Raw genomic sequence first — 26,737 nt, forward strand, 5'->3', positions numbered from 1 at the left:
AATTATTTAAGTTTTAAATCAGGTTTCCTCAAAAACAAAGAAAAAACATTTTTCCTCTGGTCATCAGTCAGTTCACTAAAAAATCATGCAGGATTTGTCGAATTTCTTACATTTGTCGTGAAGTGGAACTCGGTGCTTTACTCATTGACCAGCAGGGGGAGGTATAGTTTAGTTAATAAGACTAGCCTCCACTACTTGACATCATGTTGTCTAAATATTTTGTTACTGTAAACTCACACGGTATTCATTATTACATTTTTACAGTGAGTCATTTTTAAAAGTTTTAGTTGCTTTTCATTGTCATGCTGCAATTTATTATTGTATGCAAGCGCACAAACATAATTCATAGGCCTACATCTTACACCAGATCTTACACATATTCTGGATATGTCCATGGTGTGATTAAACCTCTTCGTAGTTTCTGAATTTAAACCTTCTGTAATATGCATCACACTATGCATGAGTAATACCGCCTCTCTCCCTAATCTAGTACTGTTGCCCCTCTGATGACCTTTGACCTCTGACCGTTGGGTAACCCATAAAAAATAAGAAATTCCCATTAAAAACGACTTTGGATATGAGATTTTCTACATTTCATTATGGTCTGTTTCATCACCAAAGTCAGTTTGCTCGGTGGATATCTATTAATATGTATGATGGGATTTCGAACTGCATAATATATCAAGTATATCTTCGAAATTGTATAGTTCATTATTTTGATAAAAAAAAAAAAAAAATACAGTTCTATGAGCTGCCACAATGATGTAGGTCAGCGGGAGATGCTTTATAAACTACATTACCCATAGTGCAACAGCTCGCCCTACCACCAGCCTCGTTCCAACAGACTTCGCTCTCCTCCTTTACGTTCTGCACGTCGAGTTGCGCGCGGATCTACACATCTACGACGGGTGTAAACCTGAGTGTTGGGCCCATCCTTGTGATGTGTAGATCAGTGACAGTCGAAGCACTTGTTCCCACGTATGTGAACGACGCCCCGGTGTATTTGGATGCAAAGTCAGCCTACAGACTGACAGCTCGGTGCTCGAAATGTCACGTCTTTTTGGAGAAATAGCCTTTTGATACCGACGGAGCTCCGGACGTGTGGCTGGGCAGCACGGACACGGACACGGAGGAGCGTTTGAGTTCGTCGCCGAATTGGGTTACGGTCCTGGATGGTCCCTCTTACTTAGATGCAAACCTCACGCCCATGCGACGATGTCGGTGGATGTTGCTGCCCTCGGTGTCCAGGTTAGTTTACAGTAAACGATAAATGTTTACGTATTGAAATAATGATGTCTGGGGGCGGAAGACGCCGCAGGGACACGGCTTAGTTGCGCGCATCTTTATTACAGCCTACGCATACAGTTATTAATATTATTACTAGGCTATATATTATTATTATAATTGTTATCATTATTATTATTATTATTATGTAAAATCTGGATGGCGATTTATAGATAATAGAAACATAAAGCCAACCTCTACATCGCGTTATCTATTACATCTCATCCACACGTACCAGAGATGTAATGCTTCAATGCCTTCACACAAACCTTCTTTGTCAGTTTTTCACCTTATTTCCTCCGTGTGATTGTTCTGTTTCAGCTCTCTGGTGAAGATCTAACACAAGTCGTGGGTATTTAAAAGCTCCCCTACTGGTTGATTGATTGATTGATCGATTGATTGATGATCTAAAACTACCATGCCGGCTCATAAGGCAACAAGATAATGAGAAATGCAGGACACCCTTTTCTGTCTCCAGTGAAGAGGAGTTTCTTGTCTAAACCAGGACTCGTCACCGTCACAAATGTAGCCCAGCAGAGGCGACTGAACCAGGCCGCTGCACAGAGACGGAGGCTGGTTTGTTGTGCTCAGACTTGGCTGGATGCTGAACATGGTGCCACTTCGCAGCTCTGTATCGCATACCTGCCGCTCTGCTGTCGGCCTGCTTCTGTAATTCCCCGGCTGTCTTAAAATGGACGGGCGCCTTTTGATAAGGGCTATTCAGGGACGTTGAACCGGCTCACCAGTGGCCATGCATGTAGGATTTAGCCTGGGCCGGCTTGTTGGGATGTAGAGCGAAAATCCGCGGATATTTCCAAACACAATATACAACGACATTAGCCCGTATTCATGGAGATGGCTGGCGGGGGAGGTGCATCTGCCCTGGGATTGATGAGATATAATGAGGGCTCCTGCTCCGAGGATTTTATTCATCTCAATCACAGACTGTTTTTTTATTGGCAGCATAAATAGTGCTTATAAACAACTAAAATTAACCCGACAATCAGATGTGGTTTTATCATCTCCTCTGATTGTTACAGGCTTTACTGTCTCTGTAGCTTTTAGTGTAAGCCACTAGCTCTCAAGGGGTTGATATTAGCTACAGCACTGGTTATGCATTATTCATCAGGGCAAAAAAACTAAAAACATGAACAGTGTAAATACACCATGAGCCCAGTTTTTGAAATTAAGCATGGAGTTAATTATATGTAGAAATTACAAGATGAGTGACAGAAACAATGTCCTAACTCTGACCAAGAACTGAAGTCATCTTTCTCAAGGATTTAGTTTCACCTGCTGTTTTTTTAGATACAGGTTTATTATCAGAATTGTGGCAGCTTTAAAAAAACAAAACAAAACAAAACATATAAAAACAATCAGGTTTCAGGGGTATACAGTGATGGATCTGCCCTCCTGTTTGACCTGATGCACATTGTCCCTGAATGAACCTTCCTTTGGGAATACATGTTACTTACACACTGCATAGCAACAGCACAGCAATTGGTGACAGGATTTGGCACAATTTCAACAGTGGGATGTGGTGATGGGGAGGGCAGTTAGAGCTCTCTGATCCTCTGATCCCCTCTCCCCCCTGGTGGTCGAGGACCCCCTCATCTCAGTCAATGGGCCCTGTATGGATTTTGTGCCTGAGTTGACAACAGTGTCAAACAGCAGTCAGGCTGCCATGAACCCATACGGCAGAGCGAGCAGTACAGCAGCCCCCCTGTCCTGCACCAGCTGTGGGGGCTGCTGCTCCCCTCCTCCCCCTTGCCTCATCCCCCCTGGGCCCCCTTCCTCCACTACTTCCTCATCCTCTTCCATGCCTCCCAACATGACCCCCCCACCCCCTCTTCTGCAGGTGGAGAATGGCAGTAGCTGGAACTCCTCCACCTTCTCCTCCTCCCCAGACTCCCACCCTGGCCACCGCTGTGGGGCTGGCAACCCCAATCCCTACTGGACAGCAGTGTTCGACTATGAGGCCACAGCAGATGAGGAGTTAACCTTACGACGTGGGGACCTCCTTGAGGTTCTTTCCAAAGACTCCAAAGTGTCTGGGGATGAGGGTTGGTGGACAGGCAAGATCCAGGACAAGGTGGGTATCTTTCCGTCTAACTACGTCACAAGGGGGGATGCTGCCAGTTACCAGCAGCTGACAGCAGGAGGGCTGGTGGCAGGTGGGGTCGGGGTGGGTGAATGCCCCTTGGAGATAGACTTTTCAGAACTGCTCCTGGAGGAGGTGATTGGAGCTGGTGGCTTTGGGAAAGTGTACAAAGGAGTGTGGCGGGTAGAGGAAGTTGCCGTAAAGGCCGCCAGGCAGGACCCAGATGAGGATATCAGCGCCACAGCAGAGAGCGTACGGCAGGAGGCTCGACTTTTCTGGATGCTCCGGCACCCCAACATAATTGCACTAAAGGGTGTCTGCCTGCGGGAGCCCAACCTGTGCTTGGTAATGGAATATGCCAGAGGAGGGGCTCTGAATCGTGCCCTTGCTGGAAAGAAGGTTCCCCCAAGAGTTTTGGTGAATTGGGCTGTCCAGATCGCCACTGGAATGGACTACCTGCACAACCAGGCATTTGTGCCTATCATCCATAGAGACCTCAAGTCCAGCAATAGTAAGTACTGCAGTTAAGTGTGATTTATCTTTATGAATGAGTTCATTTAATGATTTAGGGTGTTTTGTTGTTTTGGAGGTTAAATTACGAGTTGCAGGGAGACGTAGAGAAAGAGATTGATGAAAAACTTTCTTTAGTGTGACTCACAGGAAGTAGTCTGGGAATAAACCTGCAATTGAGTAGTTACTTCTATCTATCTATCTATCTATCTATCTATCTATCTATCTATCTATCTATCTATCTATCTATCTATCTATCTATCTATCTATCTATCTATCTATCTATCTATCTATCTATCTATCTACAGTATAAAAATCCTCATTCCCATCTACCTAATACAATATAAACATGCACTTACACACCATTATAAATTTTAGGAATTTTAGGAGCGCTAGTACAAAGATTTGAATCATGCTTTAAGATCGCCCTTTCATTTGCAAGGTGTCAACATTTTTGATCCTGCCAATAGTCACCTGTCCATGTGCAACTCTTTCATCAAGCTTTTCAAGAAAAAGTCTATTGGGTTGATTCAGACCTTTCTCTCATGGTAATGAAACAAAGTGTGATGATGGTTTGTTTATGCAAATCTAATCTTAGTCTTAGTCTACATAATCTTAGTCTACATAGACTAGACAGGTTTACTGATACTTAAATGTGACACAGATATTGACATTGGGTGGTAATATTTAGTTGTCTGACTCAATATATTAAAACTCTAAACATGAATTAACTAATGTCCAATTCAAAATGTTACATACAATTGCTGTAGATTACAAAGTTTATTGCTGCCATCATTATTTGTCCCACTTCTATTATTGGCGTATTCTAGATGTTCGTGGTCATATCCTATACTGTTATGGATGGTCCAGTATGAACTCCACAGGGACGAGTAAGAGGACAGTCAGGACTGTAGAAATATTCAGTCTTCTCTTAAATCATTGCATGTCACTTTAGGACCATGGTTATCATTGAATTCCAGTGTGGAGAGATTTTTTTGTGGGTCAACGCTGCATGAGAAACTTTTAATTGAACGCAGCAGGGAAGCCTAAGTCCTGCAGAACTGGTCTCCTTCTGCCATCTTTTTCCTGTCATCTCTGTGCACCTCCTCCTGCTCTTCCTCCTGCTGCCTCCCTTCCTCAAGGAGAGCAGTTCTGCTCTGCAACTCACTGTGCTATTTTTGGTCCTTTGTGCTACTTGCTGTTTAAAGACGCAGTTGCAGTTGTTGGTGCATCAAAGACATAGTACACAGCTAGCATCTAAGTGCATTAGCGTGAGTGTGTATGTGCAGGTCAGGCTATGTGTGTTAAGTGGCATGAGTGATGGGGGATGGAGTGTACAAATATGGGTGGAGTGTGCAGGATGCTGACTAAAGGCCTTTTTAAGAGCAAAGACAGCAGAAGTTACTGTAGCTTAAACACACTCAGTGCTGATCCAAAATGTCTCCTAATCTTTAGTCCCTCAATTTCTATCCTTCTCCTACTTCTCCCATCTCTTAAGTATCCCTCCTCCTCATAAGGCTTGAACAATATTGGATGCGTATTGGACAGCAGAGCCTTGGCAACAACACCACAACACTGCCTTTTCATGGTGACATGGGCACTGCTTCTGTGTCACTGAGTCATACAGCTGCTAGCCACTGTCAGCTGCTTAAAATGTCAGTCCCCCAATTTAGAGTATCGACTGTGTGAAAATAGCAACCAGAGAAATGCAGGAATGTCTCAAGAAGGGTTTAGACCCTCTCTCCCCTGAATGATGAATGTTTCAGTAAATGTGTGGGTGCTAATCGTTAAGTATGTGATTAGACTATGACTCACATCCACACTGAAGGGTGTTTGCATTACCCCAGTGGTGCCCAGAAGGGGAAAAGCATGTGAAGAAAGAGGCAGTGAGAGTGGAGAGAGGTACTGAGTCAAAAGAGGATGGGAGAATAACAGGTTGGAATAGATCAGGTTATGGGGGGAGTACATGCTGGGGAGCCAGGGACAGAGAGAGGGGATGTATGAAGCAAGAAAGAAGACGAATGGGAAAGAACAAGAGAAGGAGAGTGCGGGGGATAAACAGCAGTTCATCTCAGTTTAGGGTTACACCTCAGCTCATTGTCCAGGTGCACTAGTTTCAGGTGTCCTCTTCAAACCGCCGACCACTTGGCATCACTGCAGTTACAGAGCAGCTCAGGCCCCCGAGCCTCTCCTCTGTCTTCATCAGCCGGGCTCTGCGCTCAGTAAACAATCCAACGCTTCATTCTCACACAGATCTCTGAAGGAGTCATCAAGGCAAAACGTGACACTGATCAAACACTGAACGTGCATTTGAAGACATCTAGGCTTTACAAAACATTTTACAACACAGGAGTTGTATTTTTGGCTCACTCGGATGCTTTCTTCTATATTTATTCGCTCTCAGTTGAAGTTTTTAAGGTGTGTCTGTGTGTATTCTGTTTGTTAACCTGCTGAGTGTTGTCAGGCCCACAATGTGAGTGAGCGAGGCTGTGTAACGGGGATAATCTCATTACCATGTCGTCCTTAGTGATGTCACAGCATGTTTGTGGGTTGGCAGGTCATTGCCCCCTTGGTCATGCCGTACCTGTCACTCTGATCCTGGATCAGCCTTGGGCTTCACAGACCATAGGGCACTAGTCCTTCTCAGTTGGCTTTAATGTTGGATAAATACTAGTTGAAAGGATGACTACATTTATAGTTTTCTTTATCCCTTTCGTACAGTATATTATTATATCCTCAGTTCAGAGTTCAGACTTGATGTCAGAGACAGTAATTCTTCACATAAAAGCTACTACTACCACCAAGGGAAAACAACTATGGCTTGAAAGTGAAGCCAATGCGTAAGTGTCTCACACTGACCTTCTCTCTAAAAATACCAAGTCAGTACATTTTTTGAGGCCTCAGTATACTCTCATATACTTCATTTGGATCTTTCAATAAATACATTGAACATCCTTAAATTACAGAAGATAATAGAAGACTTGGTTCCCTACTGTGTCAGGCTTTGAGCTTCTTTATTAATGTTTAAAACATATACAGTACCAGTACAAAAGTCCTTGGCCACCTCTAAGTTTTTTGTCTTTTGCAGGGTTTCAGTGACCATACATAGTTATTTCTCATTCTCTTTTCTTCGGATACAACAGGAAAATACAGGAGATATGTCCACAACTTTAAAAGACACACACAAAAAAACTGAACTAAATGGGTTCATAAGGTTCAAATCACTATTTAGTGTGTGAGACCCCTGACAAGAAGCAGCACAATTAGAAACATCTGATATGCGATGAATGAAACTTGGTACAAATCATCAGAAAATTAATGCATTAAATCTTATATTGTTTGAACCAAATGGTTAAAGACAAGTTAAGTGCAAATGGGGGTCACATTAAATACCACCACTTTAGTATAGAATCTGTTTTTCGTTGTTTTTACCTATGACTGTTGTTTTCACTGCTCTGCATACTTCCCATATATCCAGATTTTATCTTAATACAGAGACTGAGAAATGCATGTGTGGTAATTATAACTGTACTAAATCAACAAAATTAAATGAAATGTTTGCCTAAGACCTTTGCACAGTACTGTATATTTAATTACATATTTGCACTTATAGCTACAGCCTAGTAGTGGTTGAGAATGTGTACTAATTATATATTATATCTTAATATATTCTGTTCTGTTAGGCAAAGTTTTATGACATTTACAGTTTTACCGTGTGACTAAGATAGCACTGATGTTAGCTCACCCATCACCTCTTGCATCACAAAACACAAAACACCAAGAGCTGAAACAAAAACTTGATTATGGGTGATATTATTTTAATGTGTGTACTTTTCCCAAATCAATTGGTCTAATATCAGTTAGGTCTGACCATTTGATTTAAATGTTATCAAAATTGCAACATAATTAAGTGCAATAGCAGCAGTTTTGCCTCAGTCTTTTTCAAAAATTGAAAAGGTGTCAACTTACAATCATAATTCATTATTGTGGTACTGTAGAGATACCTTAGCCTGCAAACAATTACCTCTAGTTGTAAGGGATATGCAATATTGTTTTAATACCGGTCAGTTATAATATTAATAACATTTTGTGATATTATATCAGATAAGCAATTCATCAGAATCACTCAGAATCCAAACCTCCTCATGTGGCCTCTGGTTTTTTTGCCTCACACCAGTCACCCTCTGTGTCTATATGTTCATACTAGATGGCTTACCTTGTTATATCATGTGCTTCCTGTCTATAGATATTTATCTCTTGTTATTCCTCAAATCCTCTGTAAAAGGTTTATAAATGTTAGTTTTAGTTCCAGAAATGCATGTTTTCATTCATTGTTGTTGTAGATGAGTGTAAACTTCAGGTAAGGTTGATAAAGGTCCACTTAGAGTATTGATACAACACCAACACAATCATTTCTCTCTATGTTTTTTTATAGGAATGTAGCATGACTCAACGTCTTCCCAATAAAAGGCTGAGTCACGCTTAATTTCTAAAGTATACTGTCTTAAATACATTGACACTTTATCCAGACCTCTATAGACCTGTGAGTCAGCTGCAGGTAAGACAATACATCTAAGCTGATCAGCTGTTGCTAACAACAATGAGACGTTGGCTGGCGTCTCCATGGACCTGGTCTTACAATGAAAGTCGCATAGTTAGACTGTATGACTTTGCAGACCTGTATATACACAGAACACATAGCCTAACTAATATTTGTTTCTCCTTATAAACACTTGATAAGATCTCATACCTTAGGTCAACAGTTTAGAGTGTGCAATGTCAATGTCAATGTCAGTGGTCATCTTCTGGTTGAGGTGAGCCCTGTAGACACAGTAAAACCAGAGTAAAGCTGACATTACCTGCTGTTTTGACTGCAGTAGCTTCAAATAGAAAATGTGTTTACACAGTCAACAATCATATGAATTGTAGGAGCTCCACGTCTTGAAGCAGGATTGTCAAGTCTGCTGTTTGCTCATAGACTGTTTAACTTACAAAGAGGTTAAATTAATTTAATAAACATTCTCAGGCTTTTTTTCATAAAACAGGTACCCCTGTCAACAACAACAGGCTAACACATAAGTGTCATAATAGCAACTTAACAGATTAGTGACACAAGATATGGCATTCAGCCGCTGTCATTGAAAATCCTGTGTCTGATTGTGTATGTGTGTGTTAGAGAATATATGTGTTAAGGAAAGGATTAGAGTGGTAGCCAATGCCGACTGTTAATCCTGCACAGAGACAGAGTGGTGGAAGCCGAGACTGTGACTAACTGGACTAGTGAGAACCATCAACAGGACTGTGGAGCTAAAACAGAGCACAAAGCCAGGGTGTTTAACGTGTCCAAGTGTTTCATGGATGATATGCATGCATCATATAAAAGAATATGGCCTTTGCATTGGTAGATTGTAGACTTCATTTCAGTTGTCAATGTTACTGTCTCATTTTTCTTTTCTGCATAAATTTGACTCCAGTTTACAATATTTTTGCGGAGCGTAGGGGTATACATAATGATTATTTTCATTCATAAGTAATTTGCTGATTAATCAAGAAGAAGTCATGTCAGAGAAGCTGAAAGTATCAAATGTCAGGCATTTTTTTTGTCAGTTATTTTATTCAGTTTCATTACACATTTCAGCTCTAAGTAGTAGAAGCACTGTAGTGGAACGGTAGCTAAGTAAAAGAAAACACACTTTTTAGAATAACTACTCATATTAAAACGTTGAGTTCCATTGTTTAAAGTCCAATGCAGCACATCCTTTCCCATGTCTAACATCAAATGAACGTAACATTTAACCAATACAGAGTCTCTGGTATGGATATTGTTTAATAAAAATTAGTGAACAATGAACAATTTGCAGATATAATTTTGTGAACCAACCTCAGCAAAGCTACAATATATGATAATAACCAGGGATAAATGTGTAATCCACATGTACAGGTTGATTGTAAGGGGCCATTTCCACGGTTGTTGGGAAAACCAGGTTTTATGCTGTGCAATACAACTGTTACCTTTGTTGGACCTGAAGCTGAATGGTTGCAAATATTTTCCATTGTTCAACTTTAATCTTATTCTTATTGGATATAAAATAGGAAATTGAATTTAACCTTTAACCTTTAGGTCAAGGTCTAGTGTGTCCAAGTTCACTTCTGTTGCATTTCATCTTGAATGAAGAACTGACTTGAGCATCTTGGCAGGAGATCACATCATTAAAACGTCATTATTCCATTACAACCCTACAATGGAGGATATTTAAAAGGAATACTCCTTTTTTGTAAATATGTCATCCCTCCCTCTCAACCCCATTTCTGACCTTTTGTCAGTGTGTGCATTTACCTGCAGGAATCTTGCCTGTATTTTCTACTTTCCTTGCTTTGTGGGACATTTCAGGGTATTTCCCTTCAGGCAGTGAGTTTGTCCCATGAACAGTGTAAAAATACAGTGACTCTGCTTCATTCTGCTCTTTTCATTATTGCACTACTCTTGGTATTTTGCAGTTCTGTCTGAGAGACAAAACGCTGGTCAAAGTTCAAACATACCTCTCTTCATCTCAATGGAGGAGAAAGCTTAGGCTTTGTTGTATTAGGGTTGCATTTTCTCTAGAATACTCCAGCAGAGTTTTGCAGTAGTTTAGGTGTGTTTTCCATCATTTAGAGCATAATGTCTGTGAGCGAATCAGAAAAACTACATATTATTTTTTCTTTTTCACTCTTTTTTTTTCGCTATAGTCACCTGAGAAGAAATGATTAGTTTCTTCCATCATTATTTATTGTTAAAACTTCTTCATGGCTTTGTGTTACCACCAGTCGCATAATTAGGACAAATTTACACATTTTTATAAGTCTGAGAGGAAACAGGTTAAATCTATTTTAAAGAGTCAACATGAAACTGTGAAAGTTGTGGGAATTGGTTAAAGAAAGCAGGGCATAGTGGAATTTATTTTCTTGGATAACAGAACAGTGAATTTACATGCTGTTTTTTTAATGATTGTGTGTCATGCATGTGCACTGTGTGTGCAGGTTGTCCAGCAGAAAATATACACTTGAGTTGTAACTCACACAGCAACAGGACAACAATGACCCCATTCTCACACAGCAGCCCAAGACGGAGCGAGAACAGGACTCACAATGGCAGGAGTCACTGCAGGGGGGATGGGGGGGACGAAGGATGGGAGATAGAGGCAGCAACTGTAGGCCACAAATGACAGAGCAAAGAGATGGATGGGGGCAAGGCAGGATGGGTAGAAGAGTAGAGGAGGAATGCTGTGGCTGTAGAGAAACCCCTGCAGGCCTGGTTAGGAAAGGGAATGGAAAGATGGATGGGGGAGGGAGGATGGAATAAATGCAGGAACAGTATGAGTAGGAGGCCACATTGAGAGGAGGTCAAACCATTTTTCTTTCTCTTATTCAGCTGGTTACAGATTAAGGTTAACATTTCTGATGGACTGTAGGCTTCACTGTCTATCTGTCTGCACCAAACACCTCATTATGCCGATACTTCAAGTATAAGACACTGATTATGTAACAATCAGAGTCATATGAAGGCCTACACATACCGTTCAGTGCTTCTCAAATGTTTCTGTGGTAAAAGGCAGCAATGTGAACATTATTCACACAATTTTACTGTACAATATAACCTGGGTTATACTAGATCTGCAGCGTATTTTAACTGAATCATTCTGCACCATGCATCAAATCAGATTAATGATCATATGAATATAGTAAAATGATAAGGAGCAGTGATGTTGAGTATCAGAAATATGACGTTCTTGTACATGTATTTAATAATGTAGACTATTAACGGCAATTACAGTAGCAGTTTAATATGGAAAACTGGGGAAAAATATACCGCAGTCCTCAATATTGGGGGGGGTTACTTGAAATGTATTGGGTTATGTATCCTGCTAAAACATAACATTTAATTACAGATAAATGGAACTTAGTGCATTTGGTGACTTTTCTTATAGCTCTTTTCTGATTTCAAAAGGAAACTATTGTTGGATTTCCAGCACTGAAAGGCATTCTTGTTCAACACCATGTTCACCCGCCTTGGCGTGGTCAGCTGATCAGTCCAACATGGCAGATTCTGAGTCCATAGGGCAACATGCATTGATTTGACTGATAGATGAGCATTGGTACAAATTCAGACAAGAGAACAAATCCAAAATAATGCTTTAAAATATGAGATGAAACTGTACATGCAGGCGGTTCCTCATAAGTCATCCTACTCTTGATTAGACAATCATTACACAATTGTCATATCACAGTTATTTGAGTTGACTGTGATTATTTTGCATAATTGCAATAATCATCTCCATTTAGATGTATAAAAACAGCAGAAATGTCAGATTTCCATCATATTTTCAATTTCATCTAACCTCTGTCTTTATCAGATCCCAGAATTTAACCAATATTCATGTTCAATCAGCCTGGTGTTCACAAAGACTAAAAGACAAACAGCAAAATACATTTTATTCATATTCAGTGTTAATAAATGATTGTTCTTCTACATTATAAAAAAAAGTATTTATAGGTCTATGCTGTAATAGGGGCATAAAATGAACACGTAAACTGTTTACTGCAATTATTTGTGTAACAGTCAATCTACAATTATACTTTTATAATTATCACAGCCCTAGCGTTGGTCGTATTGCACTCATATTTGTTCCAACAGCTTAGCTCTTGTAAATCTGCTAGAAGGCATTTGTGCAAGATGCAGAGAGATGAAGAAGTATGGAATGGTAGCAATGCCTTATGTACTTACCTGTGCTAATGCTGAGTTGTCAAACTGTTTTTCATTTTTTTCAGGCGTTGTTGCACTTAGTCATCGTGTAAACCGTATTTAATCTACATGTATACAGGATTCAAGGAGTCAAGGATTTAAGGATTTTTATTGTCGTGCCAGCACACATTTACACATGAGATGGCACAAAATTTGGTATTTGAGGTCCCAGATTTAGCCCAATAAGATCTATATATAAACAATATGAACATAAAAAAAGACTTTTGTATAATAACAAAAATAAAGATAAAGAAAAAGACCTATGTATAAAAACACTTGTGCGTGTGCAAAATGCGCAGGGAGAAAGTGATTTAGTTTTTGACATAGCTACATGTACTGTGTTTCATTGTATTGTTGTTGCCTCATAATGATAGTGACAGTTGGATTAATATATTACATACATTTTACATCTTTGTTTTGTAAAAATGGATGTTCATACAGTTAAATTACCTAGTTTATTGCTTATAAACCATTGGAACATACATGAATATGTCTCTCTCAAAAACAGTAAAATATTCCAAACTTGAGGCAGGCACTGTTTAAGCATTGTAGAGAAAAGAAGTGTGTATGAATTAATTAAAAGAAGTTATATTCTAATGCCATCCCTTTGAAGTCATTAATTTTCAGATTAGAAACTATAATTTACTCAATATTTTTCTATAGGGATTACACTTACAAATATTTGGTCATTTTAAAAACACTTACATGTTACTATTTACTCCCAACTGACAATTCTCAATTTCGGACTTGTGTGTGTTCCATGTGATCACAGACTGACTTGATAAAACAGTTTTTGGCGACTCTCGGTTTATGTGAAATGGACTTGTTTCTAACAGCTGTTGGACTTTCCTCGCTGGCAGAAGCTGCTGCTGCGGAGTTTCAGTCTGTCTGAAAGAGTGAGAGACAGAGAGAGAGCTACTGTGACAACACTAAACCAAACAGTGACACAAGTCAATAGCCGTATGATTACAGACAACACACACCCGCACACATACATACACAATTATTTTCTCCACTGGTCAATGAACTTTTGATTCAAAGCCAGTGAAGTGTCATGACTCCATGCTCTCTTTGTGCAGCTCAGGCTCCCAGTAGACCTGCCAAGCATACTGACACACATTTACGCATTGTTATGCTTTGTGTTATGAATTATATAATACAACAAGAAACGTTCCACACACCAAAATGATGTCAAACAGATTTGTTGTGATTACTGTCCTAATGTTTACAAATTTTTTTTTGTCATTTTGTTGTTGAAAGTGTTCACACAATAGCATGCAAACACACATTGCACAGCATTGCATTATACAGGGTGTCCCAAAAAAAACTGACATCATTTGGGATGTCCATTCCGGAGTGACTACATGGTAAAGAGAACTGATACTTAACAGAATTTATTTTGGACATAAAATATTTTATTCTACAAATTTCAAAGGAAAAATTCTGGGGGATGGTAATTTTATAATGTTCCAAAATTATTACAAATGTTCAATGTGTGCGCCGCTTGTTGGCACACATCAACTAGTGGAGTCCTTGTTTTTGGACACAAACAGCCTTCCTCTTGAAACTTCCTATGCCACGTCCAAATCTACTTTCCTGTTGGCGCTTGTTTATGAAATTTTCTTACAAATTCCCGTAGTGCATTCACATTTGACTGAGTTTGGGCCTACTTCAATACACAGAACACCCTTTCTGTTGCAGTAAACAGCATGTCTATTCCTGAAAGCAGAACAATAAAAACAATAACACTTTTTTGAGCAAAAAGAGCAAACAAATTTTAAACAAATTAGTAGGTGATTAAATGATGTGAAATTTTTTGTATATTGCAGTTCATTTGCATATAGAGACTACTTTCTGAAATGGGCTCAAACAGTATTTTCATTTAGTCCACATCTGCAGGCAGGTAAATTGTACTCTAGTTGGTAGACCAATGTTAAATGATGTAGCAGTTTGTCAGCTTTATTTCATGTCAGTTATGTAGTTATTAGTAGTTATTAGTTGCAGGAGACAAAATTAGGTGAATAAATGCCATTTTAAAATACACATGGTCCTTCTAAGCATCTTTCCTCTTGGTCCAAAAAAAAAAAAAAAAAAAAAAAAGAAAACTAAATATAAAGATAGATGACCTGTTGTTTTTACACGTAAAATCGCTTTGTCATGGTTCTACACTGAGCCAGAAAGTAGAAACCAAGAGTTGCAGCTATGAGTCACATTAACGTCTGAAAACACCTATAAGTGAACAATGTCTAATGTCCAGGATGGTGTGTGTGTTAAACTATAGCACATCTGTTGATTATGATCTTGAAACACATCATGATGTCTGTATAAGTGAAGAAGAAAAAGGTAAAAAGCAATTGCATTGAGGTGTTACTCGCACAGACGTGTTTCCTGATCAGTATTCTGTCCCACCCCTAACCTATCAATCACAGGGGTAAAGCTGTACATGTCAGTAGCCAGAGTGATAAACAGTAATGCCACAGACTCTCACACTTGCATTGGCACCTACAGGGCTGTTGTATGTTGGGTGGCTGTTGACTCTGCTGTTAGAGGGTCATTGTTGTTTGCCAGCAGCCTGGCACGGAGAGGGGGGAGTCAGGCTATGCAGAGAAGGCGCTGGGTGTCCCCTGAGCCAAACGTCCTTCACCCACTTTCACAGTGGGGTCAAGTAGAGGGCACTTCAGTCAGACGGCAGACAGTACGCTGCATGGTGGGAGTGGATAGACTCAGCACGCAATGTTTTATTCAGTGATGAAGAGACATACACATGCAAAAAGATCAGGTCTGTTCTCAGCACATAAATATTACATGGAGAAAACATAAACAGCTGTCATCTCTGTACAGTTTACCAAGGTAAATTTAATAACACTGGTCTGCAAGTAAAATGCCTCCAGAAGAAAAGAGGTGAAACTTTAGTCAGTAATACAGAGAAATTAAATCAAAAATGCTGGTTGGCTGCAGTAATGTTGTAAATGAATAGTAGTAATGATCTTTAATGATTACTATATTTTTCTATATCATTGTGTTTTCACCCTAAGTTTCAACATGTGTTTTTCCAAACACATCTGAAGAAATGTCACAGACTTTTACCAGTTTTATATTCACCTGTCACTGTCAGCTCAAACACCCTCCTCTCCTCTGTATCTATAACCTCCTCTTATACTTTGTTGAAATACAGTTGCCTTGCTGGATGCTCATACATTCATCATTAGTACTGAGCAAGCGTTGTCAATGAGCAGCTCTGTTTGTGAAAAGGCTTGTAAAAATATTTAGTCCTGTGTAAAGGTTTTAGGCCACCTCTAAGTTTGTTGTTTTTGCAGGGTTGAAATGGACAACACAAAAAACTGAATTAAATAGGATATAAAGGTTAAAGTGACTATTTAGTATGACCCCTGACCCCATGACAAGAAGCAGCACAAACAATTAGAAACATCTGACATATGTTGAATGAAACCTGGTATAAAACAGCAGCAAATTAATGCAATAAATCTCATATTGTGTGAACAAAAGGGTTAAAGACATGTTAAGTGCAAAGGGAGGTCATACTAAATGTTGCTGTTTATTAATGTTTTTACGGCTGTGTGAAAGACAGGTCAACTAATCATGAATACTATTGACTACTAGTCAACTGGTTGTTTTGGTTTTAGTCCTAGTACCATATTTATGTATTTATAGCTGAAAAAACATAAATGCATTTCTGAATGTATTGGGTCATATAATATAAAGCTACACGTTTACATGGTCATTTAAAAAGTTTTGGTCCTTTTGAGACTTAAAGAATAAAAAGCAACACTAACGAAAGAGTGGAAGAGAGAAGTTTTGTCCAGGAACATTTACCTCATAACATAAAAGAACTGAAAACATATAAAAACATATATGTTTCCTTGATAGAAAAGCACAGTCTCATTTTATTTCAGTCCTGTTGGCATCTTTTATTTGCTTTACTAACGTTGTGGAAAATTTACACAAGTAGAAAGTTAAAAAGTCTCAATGCTTGCTGAGTTCCCACAGTGTTAAGACTTTCACACATACACACACGGACACACACTCAAAAAATGTAAAAAAAAAAAAAAAAAAAAAAAAAAAAAAGCCAAGTGAAAGCCACCTCATTTAATAGCTCCATCTCTTCTGAGAGAGAGGCTGTCTGGTCACACGAATCTGGCAGCTGCATTTGTGTGCAGACAAAGTGAATGGCTGGAGGGTGAAACTGTGCCACTGCGCGGCTCAGGATTAGAGCCCCAATGGCCTGTGGTGGTACAAGTAGAGCCAAGCTGAGGTATCGATGACATGGGAGCAAACTTACTACAACCTCCATATCAAAGCATGGGGCAATGGGAGTAGAGCCAGTGATTTATGGCATAACCTGCTCTGGTCTGCAACAGATTTTAGTCTTAACGGAGCAGGATCTTGAGCAGGAACTTGACTTAGAAGATTAGTTTGTTGCTTTTTCATTCAGGAGTGTCATACATGGAGGGATAATATCTGTGTCTGTTTGTTTTTGTCTGTTTTTGAGCTCAAAATTAACATCAGTGAAGTATTATGGGCAAATAAGGCTGTTTTTCAGCGTAATAGACAATTCACCAATTTAATTAACTCCTTCTCTGTTCAAATGAACTCAAGACAAAACATGACAGTGTAATTTTACTCAATAATAATAATAATTTTATGTCACCAGCCATATTTCTATAAATATCAGTATATCAGCACCTTAAGAGTACAGCATTTACCTTTTTATTAATGACATTATTCTTTAAAGACATTTTAGTATGAATTACCCACATGAATAAAGGATTTTTTTCCTTCATTATGTTATTTTAACTCTAGAGTGCCTGGATTTCTGTCTTTTTTTTGTCCAGGTTTATTTTTAATATTGTAAGAATATGTGTTCAGCTGGACTCAGGTACGAGCACAGAAAGTTTGCATTCACAATGATAAAATTAAGCGGACTTTGGGGTCAAATGTACTCAGATACAAACTCTAGTATGTAGTGTGAAAGCACCCTTAACCACATCATGTTAAATAGGTTTACATTTTTACAGTATCAAACAATACTTCTAGTGTATAAAAATACATATGAGCTAAGATGAACTACAATTTTGTATGTATAGTATCATTTTGTTTTGTTAAAATGAAAAATTCCTTGTGGTATCATTTAGGAACCAGCATCGAAGTCAACGTTTTGATACCATAGTGCCATATATGTTCAATATCAACAAATCACAGCAAAAAAATACACTTGCAAAGGCATCCATGTGTGTTAATTGTTAAAAACTAATGAATTTAAGTCAAGTAAAGCACTAATGTTGGGCTGTGACTGGAGAAACAAACTAAGAACTTGCTTTTTTCATTTTTGTTGAGTAGAAAATTTGATGCAGTAATGTCAGTTTTGTGAGTCTGTGGCCTTTTTTTCACATCAAAAACCCCCAAATTATTTGAATTAATGTGATATATATCGCCACGTCACGAAGTCTACACAGTTTCATTTGTGTCTTCAAAGATGCTTTCTGTCTCCTTGTGCTTAAAATCTCATGAGACATGAGAACAGAGATGTGTGAAAGCAAAAGCAAACTGCAGAGACCTATTGAGACACAAAGACATGTGGTATGTGCTGCCAGGAAAATGACAAAAGCTCTCCCTCCAGTCATCTCTCTTTACCTCGAACAGTGCACATCTTTTCATCCACTTTCTCCTAGTGCCCTTCACTTTTGTCCCCCACCTCGCCGTCTGTATCTAACCCTCGTCCTCTCTTTCTTCTTTCTTCCAGCTGCATCTTCCCAGTTTTTCATTCTTCAGCTCTGCCCTCATTTCTGCAGCTCCCTTCCCCTCGTCATATTTGTCCCCCTCTCCTCCTGTCTCGTCTCGTGCCTCCCCTCCCCCATTCTTCATCCTCAGACCGCCACTCTCTTTGCTTCCTCATCTTCTTACCCCCTCCACCTCCTCTCATATTATACACACAATCTACCTCTCAGTTACTCTGTGTTTTTTCACTCCCTCCACCCTCTTGCTTTCTCTCCGTCTCTTCTTCCATTTCTTCTCCCCGGTGTGTTGTGATTGTAGCCAGGCTGGCGACAGCTGCAACAGCAGACAGTCGGGCAGTGGGCTCCCGTAGAGAGAGTGAACGTGGAGGCGACAAGGGTGGGAAAAGATGGGATGCAGAGATGAAGGAGCAATCATAAGACAGTGAAACCATCAGAGGAGGGGGGTGGGGGGGTTGATCTTTGAGGTAGACAGAGATGGAGATGTCAGGGCCTGGAGGGGTTGGGGGTTTGTATCACGTCTGTGTTGATGCAAGCTCGCAGCCGTGTCAGTCATGTTTCTGTTTGTCCCCTGACTAGTTGTTAGACTCCAGCAGAGACTGACAGCTGTGTCTAAACAGCAGCAGCTCTTGCTATGGAAGAGGACAGGTGGGAAGAAGAAGGTGCAGGAAGGTTTTTAGAGCCGCAGAGAGTCGGAGGGAGGGATCGCTGACTTGGCGCCGCGGCAACAGCTGTTCCACCCTGCAGGCTCTTACACCTGCTCCTATATGAAGAACTGCAGCAGGGGAAAACAGAGAAGAACGGGTTACTCAGAGAAAGAAAGTAGAAAAATATCTGTAAAATTAGGGCTGTCCTGGATACGTTTTTTTTTTTTTTTTTTTTGCTTTGGAGCTTTGTTAGTAATCAACATTAATAGTCAAAACTTTGGCCAGTCCAATTAAAAACACCACAGTACAGGGTTCAGCATGTTTTTTTATTCACTTATCCAAAAGAAAATCTACTAAATCTTTTCAAACTCCTATGCTAATTTGTTTTATTTTTAATTTTTCATTGGTTTTCAAGTTCAGTGTTTAATACCAGTTTTTTGGAGGTTCTATGCAAGCAAATTATTATCGGTGCTGTTCTTATGGCATTCAGGTGACATATTTTTATCTTGGTTGAAAAAGGACCTCCAAATTTTACTTGCACATAGACCGTACGTTATTATTGAATGGAGGAACCATGATGTCAGCTTTTGGTTTCTGAACTGTTGTTGTGAACCAAGTAGATTGTGATGTACCTGTCTAAGGTTGCACCGATCCGATATTAGGATTGGATATCGGCCCCAGTATCATCATTTTAGCTGGATTGGGGATCTGTAAAAGCAACCAATCCGGAAGACCGACCCTTCCCCTTTAAATTTTTGCGACACGGGCTACGTCATGCATACTGAGAGGTTGTAGTGTAGTTGGAGTTTCGGCATTTAATGACCAGGTGGGTTTCTTCTCAAATTGAGTGTTTCTTATAAAACATGCTGCAGCTTACATAACACAAACAGGTAAATGGCACTTGACATCTTTAAAGTATAAAGTTTTTTGTTTTTTTTTTTTAATCAACATAATCTAAAGGTACTTCCTGTTTCGACAGACTTCAAATGAAAGCATTTCCTACTATTAACAATCAACTGAAATATCTGAAAATAAATGAATAATGCATCTTTTTAATATAAATTTAAACCAACATGAATAGTCTGTTTTTTCTAAACTCAAATAAATTAGTCACAGCAGAGGTTTTTCAGCCTTACCACACCAGGTACGGCTTGTAGCTTCTTAAATCAACAATGATATCGGATTGTTATCGGGTATCAACCGATACACGAGGCCCCAGCATTGGTATCGGCATCGGAATTGAAAAAGTCGGATCAGTGCATCCCTATACTTGTCATTATGTTGGCTTTTTAGAGCTAGAAATGACCATATTTGTTCAAAAGGGAAGCTGTAGGAGGAGGAGTGTGAGGAGTCAGAGTTGTCTACAAGGGGTCATAGGTCAGCTAATGCTAAGCCCTAGCTTACTCGGTAAGACTGTAAAGCAACTAAAGCATTGCGTAACAGTCATTTTACAGTCTTGTAAGTGTAATAGTCAAGCTGGTTTTCAGAGAAAATGTTGTGAATAAATAAAAAGAAACTCCAAAAATCTGAGTGAGCCTTTTATTCTTGGCAACAATAATGAACAATAATTTGAAGATAGACCGATAGACATGTCACCTATAAGATGTTCCAAATAAAACTGAGTAGACCAGAGGGATTTCTGTAAAAAATATTAGTATTTTCAGGGGGAGGTTCAATGCAAGTCTATGGGAGTCAGGTCATTTTGGAGCAGTTGTTTTATAACTTTAAGATACTTCTGCACTGGCTTCATTTTAGAGCTGAGGTCCTTGTCTCTTGAAACAACACAATGCATGATTAGAGTTTTGGCTACACCCTCTAATGCCAGCCCTATAAATGACTAATAATCATTTGTGATTCAGCTCATAAGCATCTTTATCCACCTACAGTTTCTCACAAGTGCCTGATTATGTAGTAAAATATCCTCCTTCTCATTGGTCATTTATATTCCACCATAACTGAATCTCCTGATTTAAACACGATAACACAAAAACTGATGGCTACACCCAGGTTTTGATGGTTGAGATTATTATGTTACCGCCTGCAACATAATCAAATGTTCTTGACCTAATGATATCAAGCTGTTCTATGCATGTTGAGTAGTGGTTTAAAATCTTTACAATCATGATTTGGATTAAAAGGAGCTAAAAATCAAGTTAATCTTAATTTAAATAGAAAATTAAATGCTAGGTTGAATTAAAACATAGGGATCCAAATGGTTTTATGGAGGCATGAGGCTTCTCTTCTCCACATCGCCTCCTCTTTTCTCAGCCTCTGTGACCTCTGTCCTTGTTACCATAACAACAAGTTAATGACACAGCAGACTGAATTGATCCTCGGGCAACATAACAAAACTTGACTGGCTGAACGCTGTGTGTACATCACCACTCGCAGTAACGCTTCAGACTGAATTATGGAGGTTAAACACTCCGGATTTGCATTTGTCCAGTTCCTCATCTGTCACGGACAAGCTGTTTTTATATCCTCTGTGAGATTTTTCAACATGAGTTTACAACAAGCAAACAGTTCAAGGTCGTCTCCGATGTTTTAAACCAGGACAAATTCAGACAGCCTAGATTAGATTTAGGACCACAGAGTCCAAATGCTGCTTTTTATGTGAATTATGTTGTAGTGTCTTGGCCTTAAATGAAATGAAGCAACATACTATATTATATTTTTAAAAAAAATAAATAAAAATGTGCCTCTACAATTCAATATCAATGTAACTTGGAAGAGAAAGGAAAACTGAAACTAGCTTTTATCTACAGCATCTGCCACTGTGATCAGCTGATCAAACCAGATCTCACCTGACAGGTCAGACAAACACGCCTCTGAAAAGCTGCCAGCTGATTGTTACTCTCACATTGAACAGTTTATTTAAGGCGAGGCTCCACAGGACACAGTGACCGTAGTATGTTGTCGTAAATGGATGGTTTTTATTTTGCACATACAAGATGAAAGTTTAAATTTACAGATAAAAAAAAATGTAATTATGTCTAATTCTGAATGGGAAACTTAAAACTTAAAGCTTAAAACTCGACAATTTAGTGGTAAAATTAACTGGGAACTGTATTTTAAGAAGTTTGCATATTCTGAAGACATTTCAGTAATGGTTGTTTCCTGAACTGTGTCAAAGTATATGTGTTTTCCATACTTTTTGCCTAATGCTTGCATTAATGTTGTCTCTAACCGGGTCAAGGTCTACAAATTAGCTACAGCTAAAAGTCCTATATACACTGATCACCCACAACATTCTGACCACTGACAGGCAAAGTGGTATTAATAGTGATTATCTTATTACAATGGGATCTGTCAGTCAGTGGGATATATATTAGGCAGTAAGTGGACATATGGACCTGGAAGTCGATGTGTTAGAAACAGCAAAATGGGCAAGACTAGGGATCTGAGCAGCTTTGACAAATGATAAATAATGATGGTCAAGATTAAAAACAGCCTTAAAGACACATGGCAAAAATAGTGTTAAAGACAAAAAAAAAAAAAAGTTGTAAAAGACACAACAATTGTAATCCATAACATTATGTGAATGTGGGTCCCAGTGAAACGCAACGTTTTGTTTTTTTTTTCAGTCTTAATCTGAAAAGGTTTGGGATTTAGATGCATAAAACATGTAAACAAAGCAAATAAAGGTGTAGGTAAAACTACTGTATAGCATTTATTTATTTTATTATTAGGCTCCCCATTAGCTGATGCCAGACATCAGCTACTCTTCCTGGGGTCCTCCTATCCCAAACAGACATACAGTATCCATTTACAAGCATAACAACAATGTGATTCACCCTGATATTTCCTTCTAAGAACACTCAACAGTCAAACAAAACAACATTAACAATAATAACAATACTGCATTTAAAACTTCAGCAAGATCAGTTCACTTTACTAACAGGCTTCTGGTAAAAGTTTTAAAAGAAGAGATTTTCCAGAAGTGACCTGGTTTCCTCTGGCAGCAATGGTAGTTAAGGAGGAAATGTTTTCAACTTTTCAACCTGTAAAGTTTATTATTATTGGTTACCTTACTGGAATTCCCATACACTTGTTCAACTGCATGTTTAATTGCCTCTGCATTCCTTTGTCTTGACTCTGTTCTCTAGAGGCTAATGTGTAACCAGCGATTAAAGGCCTGACTAAGTCGTCTGGAGGATCATTAGTCAGGTTAAAGCCTCAATGGTTAGTTTTTTTTATCAGTGTTTAAACGGTGACTCAGTGGTATTTCTCAATCCAGCGCTGAGTTCAAGGTCCAAGGACAAAGGAATGAACCGCAGGGAGTTAAAGGTTAAATCAATGTTCAATGCAGAACGACTGAAAAACGCTGCTGCTGCTGCTACTGTTTGTGGACCGAAAAGTATCAGTCAGTGGCATCAAAGCAGATGTTAAAAGCTGATCAAATACACTTTTATATAAGTGATCTCAGTGTGCTTTCATCTCTCTGTAGATAAACCACTCTGCTCCAGACTGCAGTATATTAAAAATGATTGCATAACTTTCATGCCTTTACATTTTATATTTACATTTACATTACCTGAGCACCTTGGATGGACTCTATTTTAAATCAGGCTTTCATAGCTTTTTTCCATTGCAGTGTGTGTTATAACCTCACCAAGCTGTTGTGTGGGTAGTGATGTGTTAATCAGGTAGATTACATTTATTTAGTGGCTCTCTATGGGTTTAAAGCACATAATTAGTCTGTATTATATGTAAATAAGAAGGACTAAACAGGAAAGCCAGGGGTTTTACTAGGTTTCTGGCGGGTTTTAGGTACCAAAGTAGCAAAAATACACATAACCCTTCTTCAAGTAGAAAGAGAGACTAGCCCATAAACACCCTGTGCTACTTTTGTGTCTCTTGCCAAACTATTTTTCTCTCTCTTTTTAACCTTTCTTTAGTGATTTATCACCAATTATAGTAATTTTTTTTTTTTTTTTAAATTTTGCCTTTATTCAGGGAAAATAATGTATTTTACCGTATTTAATTTACTGATCATGTAAAGGTTCATAAAAGCTCAGATTAAAGTTAAGGGTTATTATATCAAAAACAGAGAAAACTGAAGAAAAAATGACTTTTTCAACAAAATAAGTCAATAACTGAACATAAACCAAGTGTCTCCATCCACTGTCATTGATCAAACTCCATGGGTTTTACTGATGAGTCAATGTTGTAGATGATGACGGTGTTTCCACGGTAACTATGGAGCCTCTGAACGTCCAAATGGGTCATATCTGATGACCATGAAAAGATGACGAACTGTACTTTACACCAATTATTTACATGGATTGATAGGATTAGTGGATCAACAAGTATTAAAGAGTTACATTAGAAGATGGTTAGTTTGGGTCTTTGGGGGCTAGCGTCAAAACAAAAGACTGAAACAGAAGCAGAAGAATGGTTTCAACCTCTTTAATCAAGTAAAAAATTATATTTACTGTTGATGTGTTTCATCCATTTTGGTTGAAATCAGTCTGAATGTTGACAAGGCACTTGAAGGATAATGATGATAATAATGAACACGATCAACAATTCCCTTCAAATGCATTAAAACTAACACAACAAGCCTGCTTTGGAAATGTAAGGAATAAAATGCAGAGATGTTTGTGTTAAAACAAGTACAGATAGCTGAAAACTCAACTAAAAATGGCAAAGAAATATGTATACTTTATTACTTCCCATCACTGTGTGGAAAGTTTGGTTTGATATTATTTGACCAAAAACTGCATTTTCACATATTTGACAATTATTATTGTTATGTATTTATATTAAAAAGACAAACACCGGGTGTAGATTTTTATATAATGCACAAACTATAGCAAAACAGAAAAAAATAGAAGTAGTGTGATTGCAGATGAGGTAAAACACATTTAGTGACGATTGGCTGTAGTAAAATATTATTAATGATTAAATAATAACAGATGTGGTTTGAACTGTAATCATAAACGATAGCAAAACCTGATAAAAAAAAAACCCAAAAAACTTTCAGCATGTTTTTTCTCATTTTATTTTGCTTAGGTGATATAAAAACACTTAATAATGTAGAACACCATCACCTGCTTGAATGAATCAATACAGGGGTACATGAGCAATCTTTCCGACCTGTTGATTAATTATATAATTCTTACATAACTGATGTTAATCTATCAAATTGTATACGGTAAATGATTAAAGATTTACCCCTCGATTTTTGGTTCATTTCAATGTTGTAGGTCCTGATCTTTCTGTACCAGATTCATATTTTGTATTCATTCATAAAGAAGTGGATTGATCTGCAGATGAACAAAATACAGTATAAATATTCAGTCGATCACTGTAAAACTCTGAACACTATCTTTTAAAGGCTGATATAACAGAAATAATTTGGTGCAGAAAATAGCTGATAAATCTGTCAATACTATCCCTGCCCCTACCCTGAAAAATGATGATGATAAAAACTCACTATGCCTGAAATCCTGTTAGATCTAATTAGAAATCATATTATTGTTGAATTGCACATCTACGTCTAAGCAATAAATTCCTAATTAAATAAATCTGAGTCAGTGAACATCAAGCTAACCATAAAAACTCCAACCTATGTTTCAGCAATCACACTGTTCTCAGTCAGAGTCATACATGTATGCAGTAAACTATCCTTATTTCATTGCAATTATTTGTCTTTTATGTTCCTGCCATTGCAAATATTATCACACCAAGATATTGTTTGCACAAGAAGTTATGAATAGGAAAAGCTGCAAAAGGGGCAGACAAACTTACTAATTTTATAGCTGTTTATTGTCTATTTTTATTTACTGCTGCGTATGTACCTATTTTGTTTTTTATTCTATTTTTATTTTTCTAATTAACATTATCATTTCCTATTTTCTGGATTCTTAAGTGGCCTACCAGTTCAGAAACTGTATGTGATAGGAGAGAATGTGGGCCCTTTTGTTATGATGGGTATTTTTCTTTCTTTTTATTTATTTATTTATTTATTTTTTGCTATTTATCTCCTTTCCTTTCATGTTATGACTCACTGACATGTACTGAAGTGCAAAATGTATACCCAACTTTTCTTCTAATAAAAAGTTTAACCCATAAAAACCCAAACATCCATGACTGTCCAGAACTATGTACTGATCTAAACTGTTTAATACTGGTTGATCCATTAATCCTATCAATACATGTAAATAATTGGTGTAAAATGCAGTTTGTCATCTTTTCATGGTCATCAGATATGACCCATTTGGACGTTCAGAGGCTCCGTAGTGAACATGGAAACACCGTCATCTTCTACAACATTTATTCACCTGTAAAACCCATGGAGTTGGATCAGTGACAGTGGATGGACACACTGGGTTTATGTTCAGTTAATGATAGATTTTTGCTGAAAAAGTCACTTCATCTTCTGTTTTCTCTGTTTCTGAAATAATAACTTTTGAATTCACTCTGAGATTTTATGAACATCTACAAGATCAGTAAAATACATATAGAAAAATAGCTGATTTTTACAGAAGAAATGCAAAATAAAGAGGATAATATTAATATAAACCAATGTTTTTCAACTTTAGGGTCGCGACTCCATGTGGGGCTGCCTGGAATTCAAATGAGGTCACCTGAAATTTCTAGTAATTGATAAATACATTTTAAAAACTTACTAATAAAAATATTTTTAATGATTCAG

The 26,737-nt window shown here is 38.2% G+C and overlaps 1 protein-coding gene across 2 annotated transcripts in view; it reads left to right on the forward strand.

The window, feature by feature from the left end:
- The first annotated feature begins 911 nt into the window (after positions 1-911).
- map3k10 (mitogen-activated protein kinase kinase kinase 10) overlaps positions 912-26,737 on the forward strand; it is a 50,705-nt gene continuing 24,879 nt past the window's right edge. Inside the window, exons 1-2 of one of the 2 annotated variants that reach the window (XM_030151713.1) lie at positions 912-1,248; positions 1,606-3,896. In XM_030151713.1, the coding sequence (XP_030007573.1) occupies positions 2,918-3,896 (979 nt within the window). In that variant the 5' untranslated portion in view covers positions 912-1,248; positions 1,606-2,917. The remainder of the gene's footprint in view (positions 1,249-1,605; positions 3,897-26,737) is intronic. The other variant, XM_030151712.1, reaches the window with a different exon arrangement.

Source organism: Sphaeramia orbicularis, chromosome 13 (genome assembly GCF_902148855.1).
Source record: "Sphaeramia orbicularis chromosome 13, fSphaOr1.1, whole genome shotgun sequence".
Lineage (NCBI taxonomy): Eukaryota > Metazoa > Chordata > Actinopteri > Kurtiformes > Apogonidae > Sphaeramia > Sphaeramia orbicularis.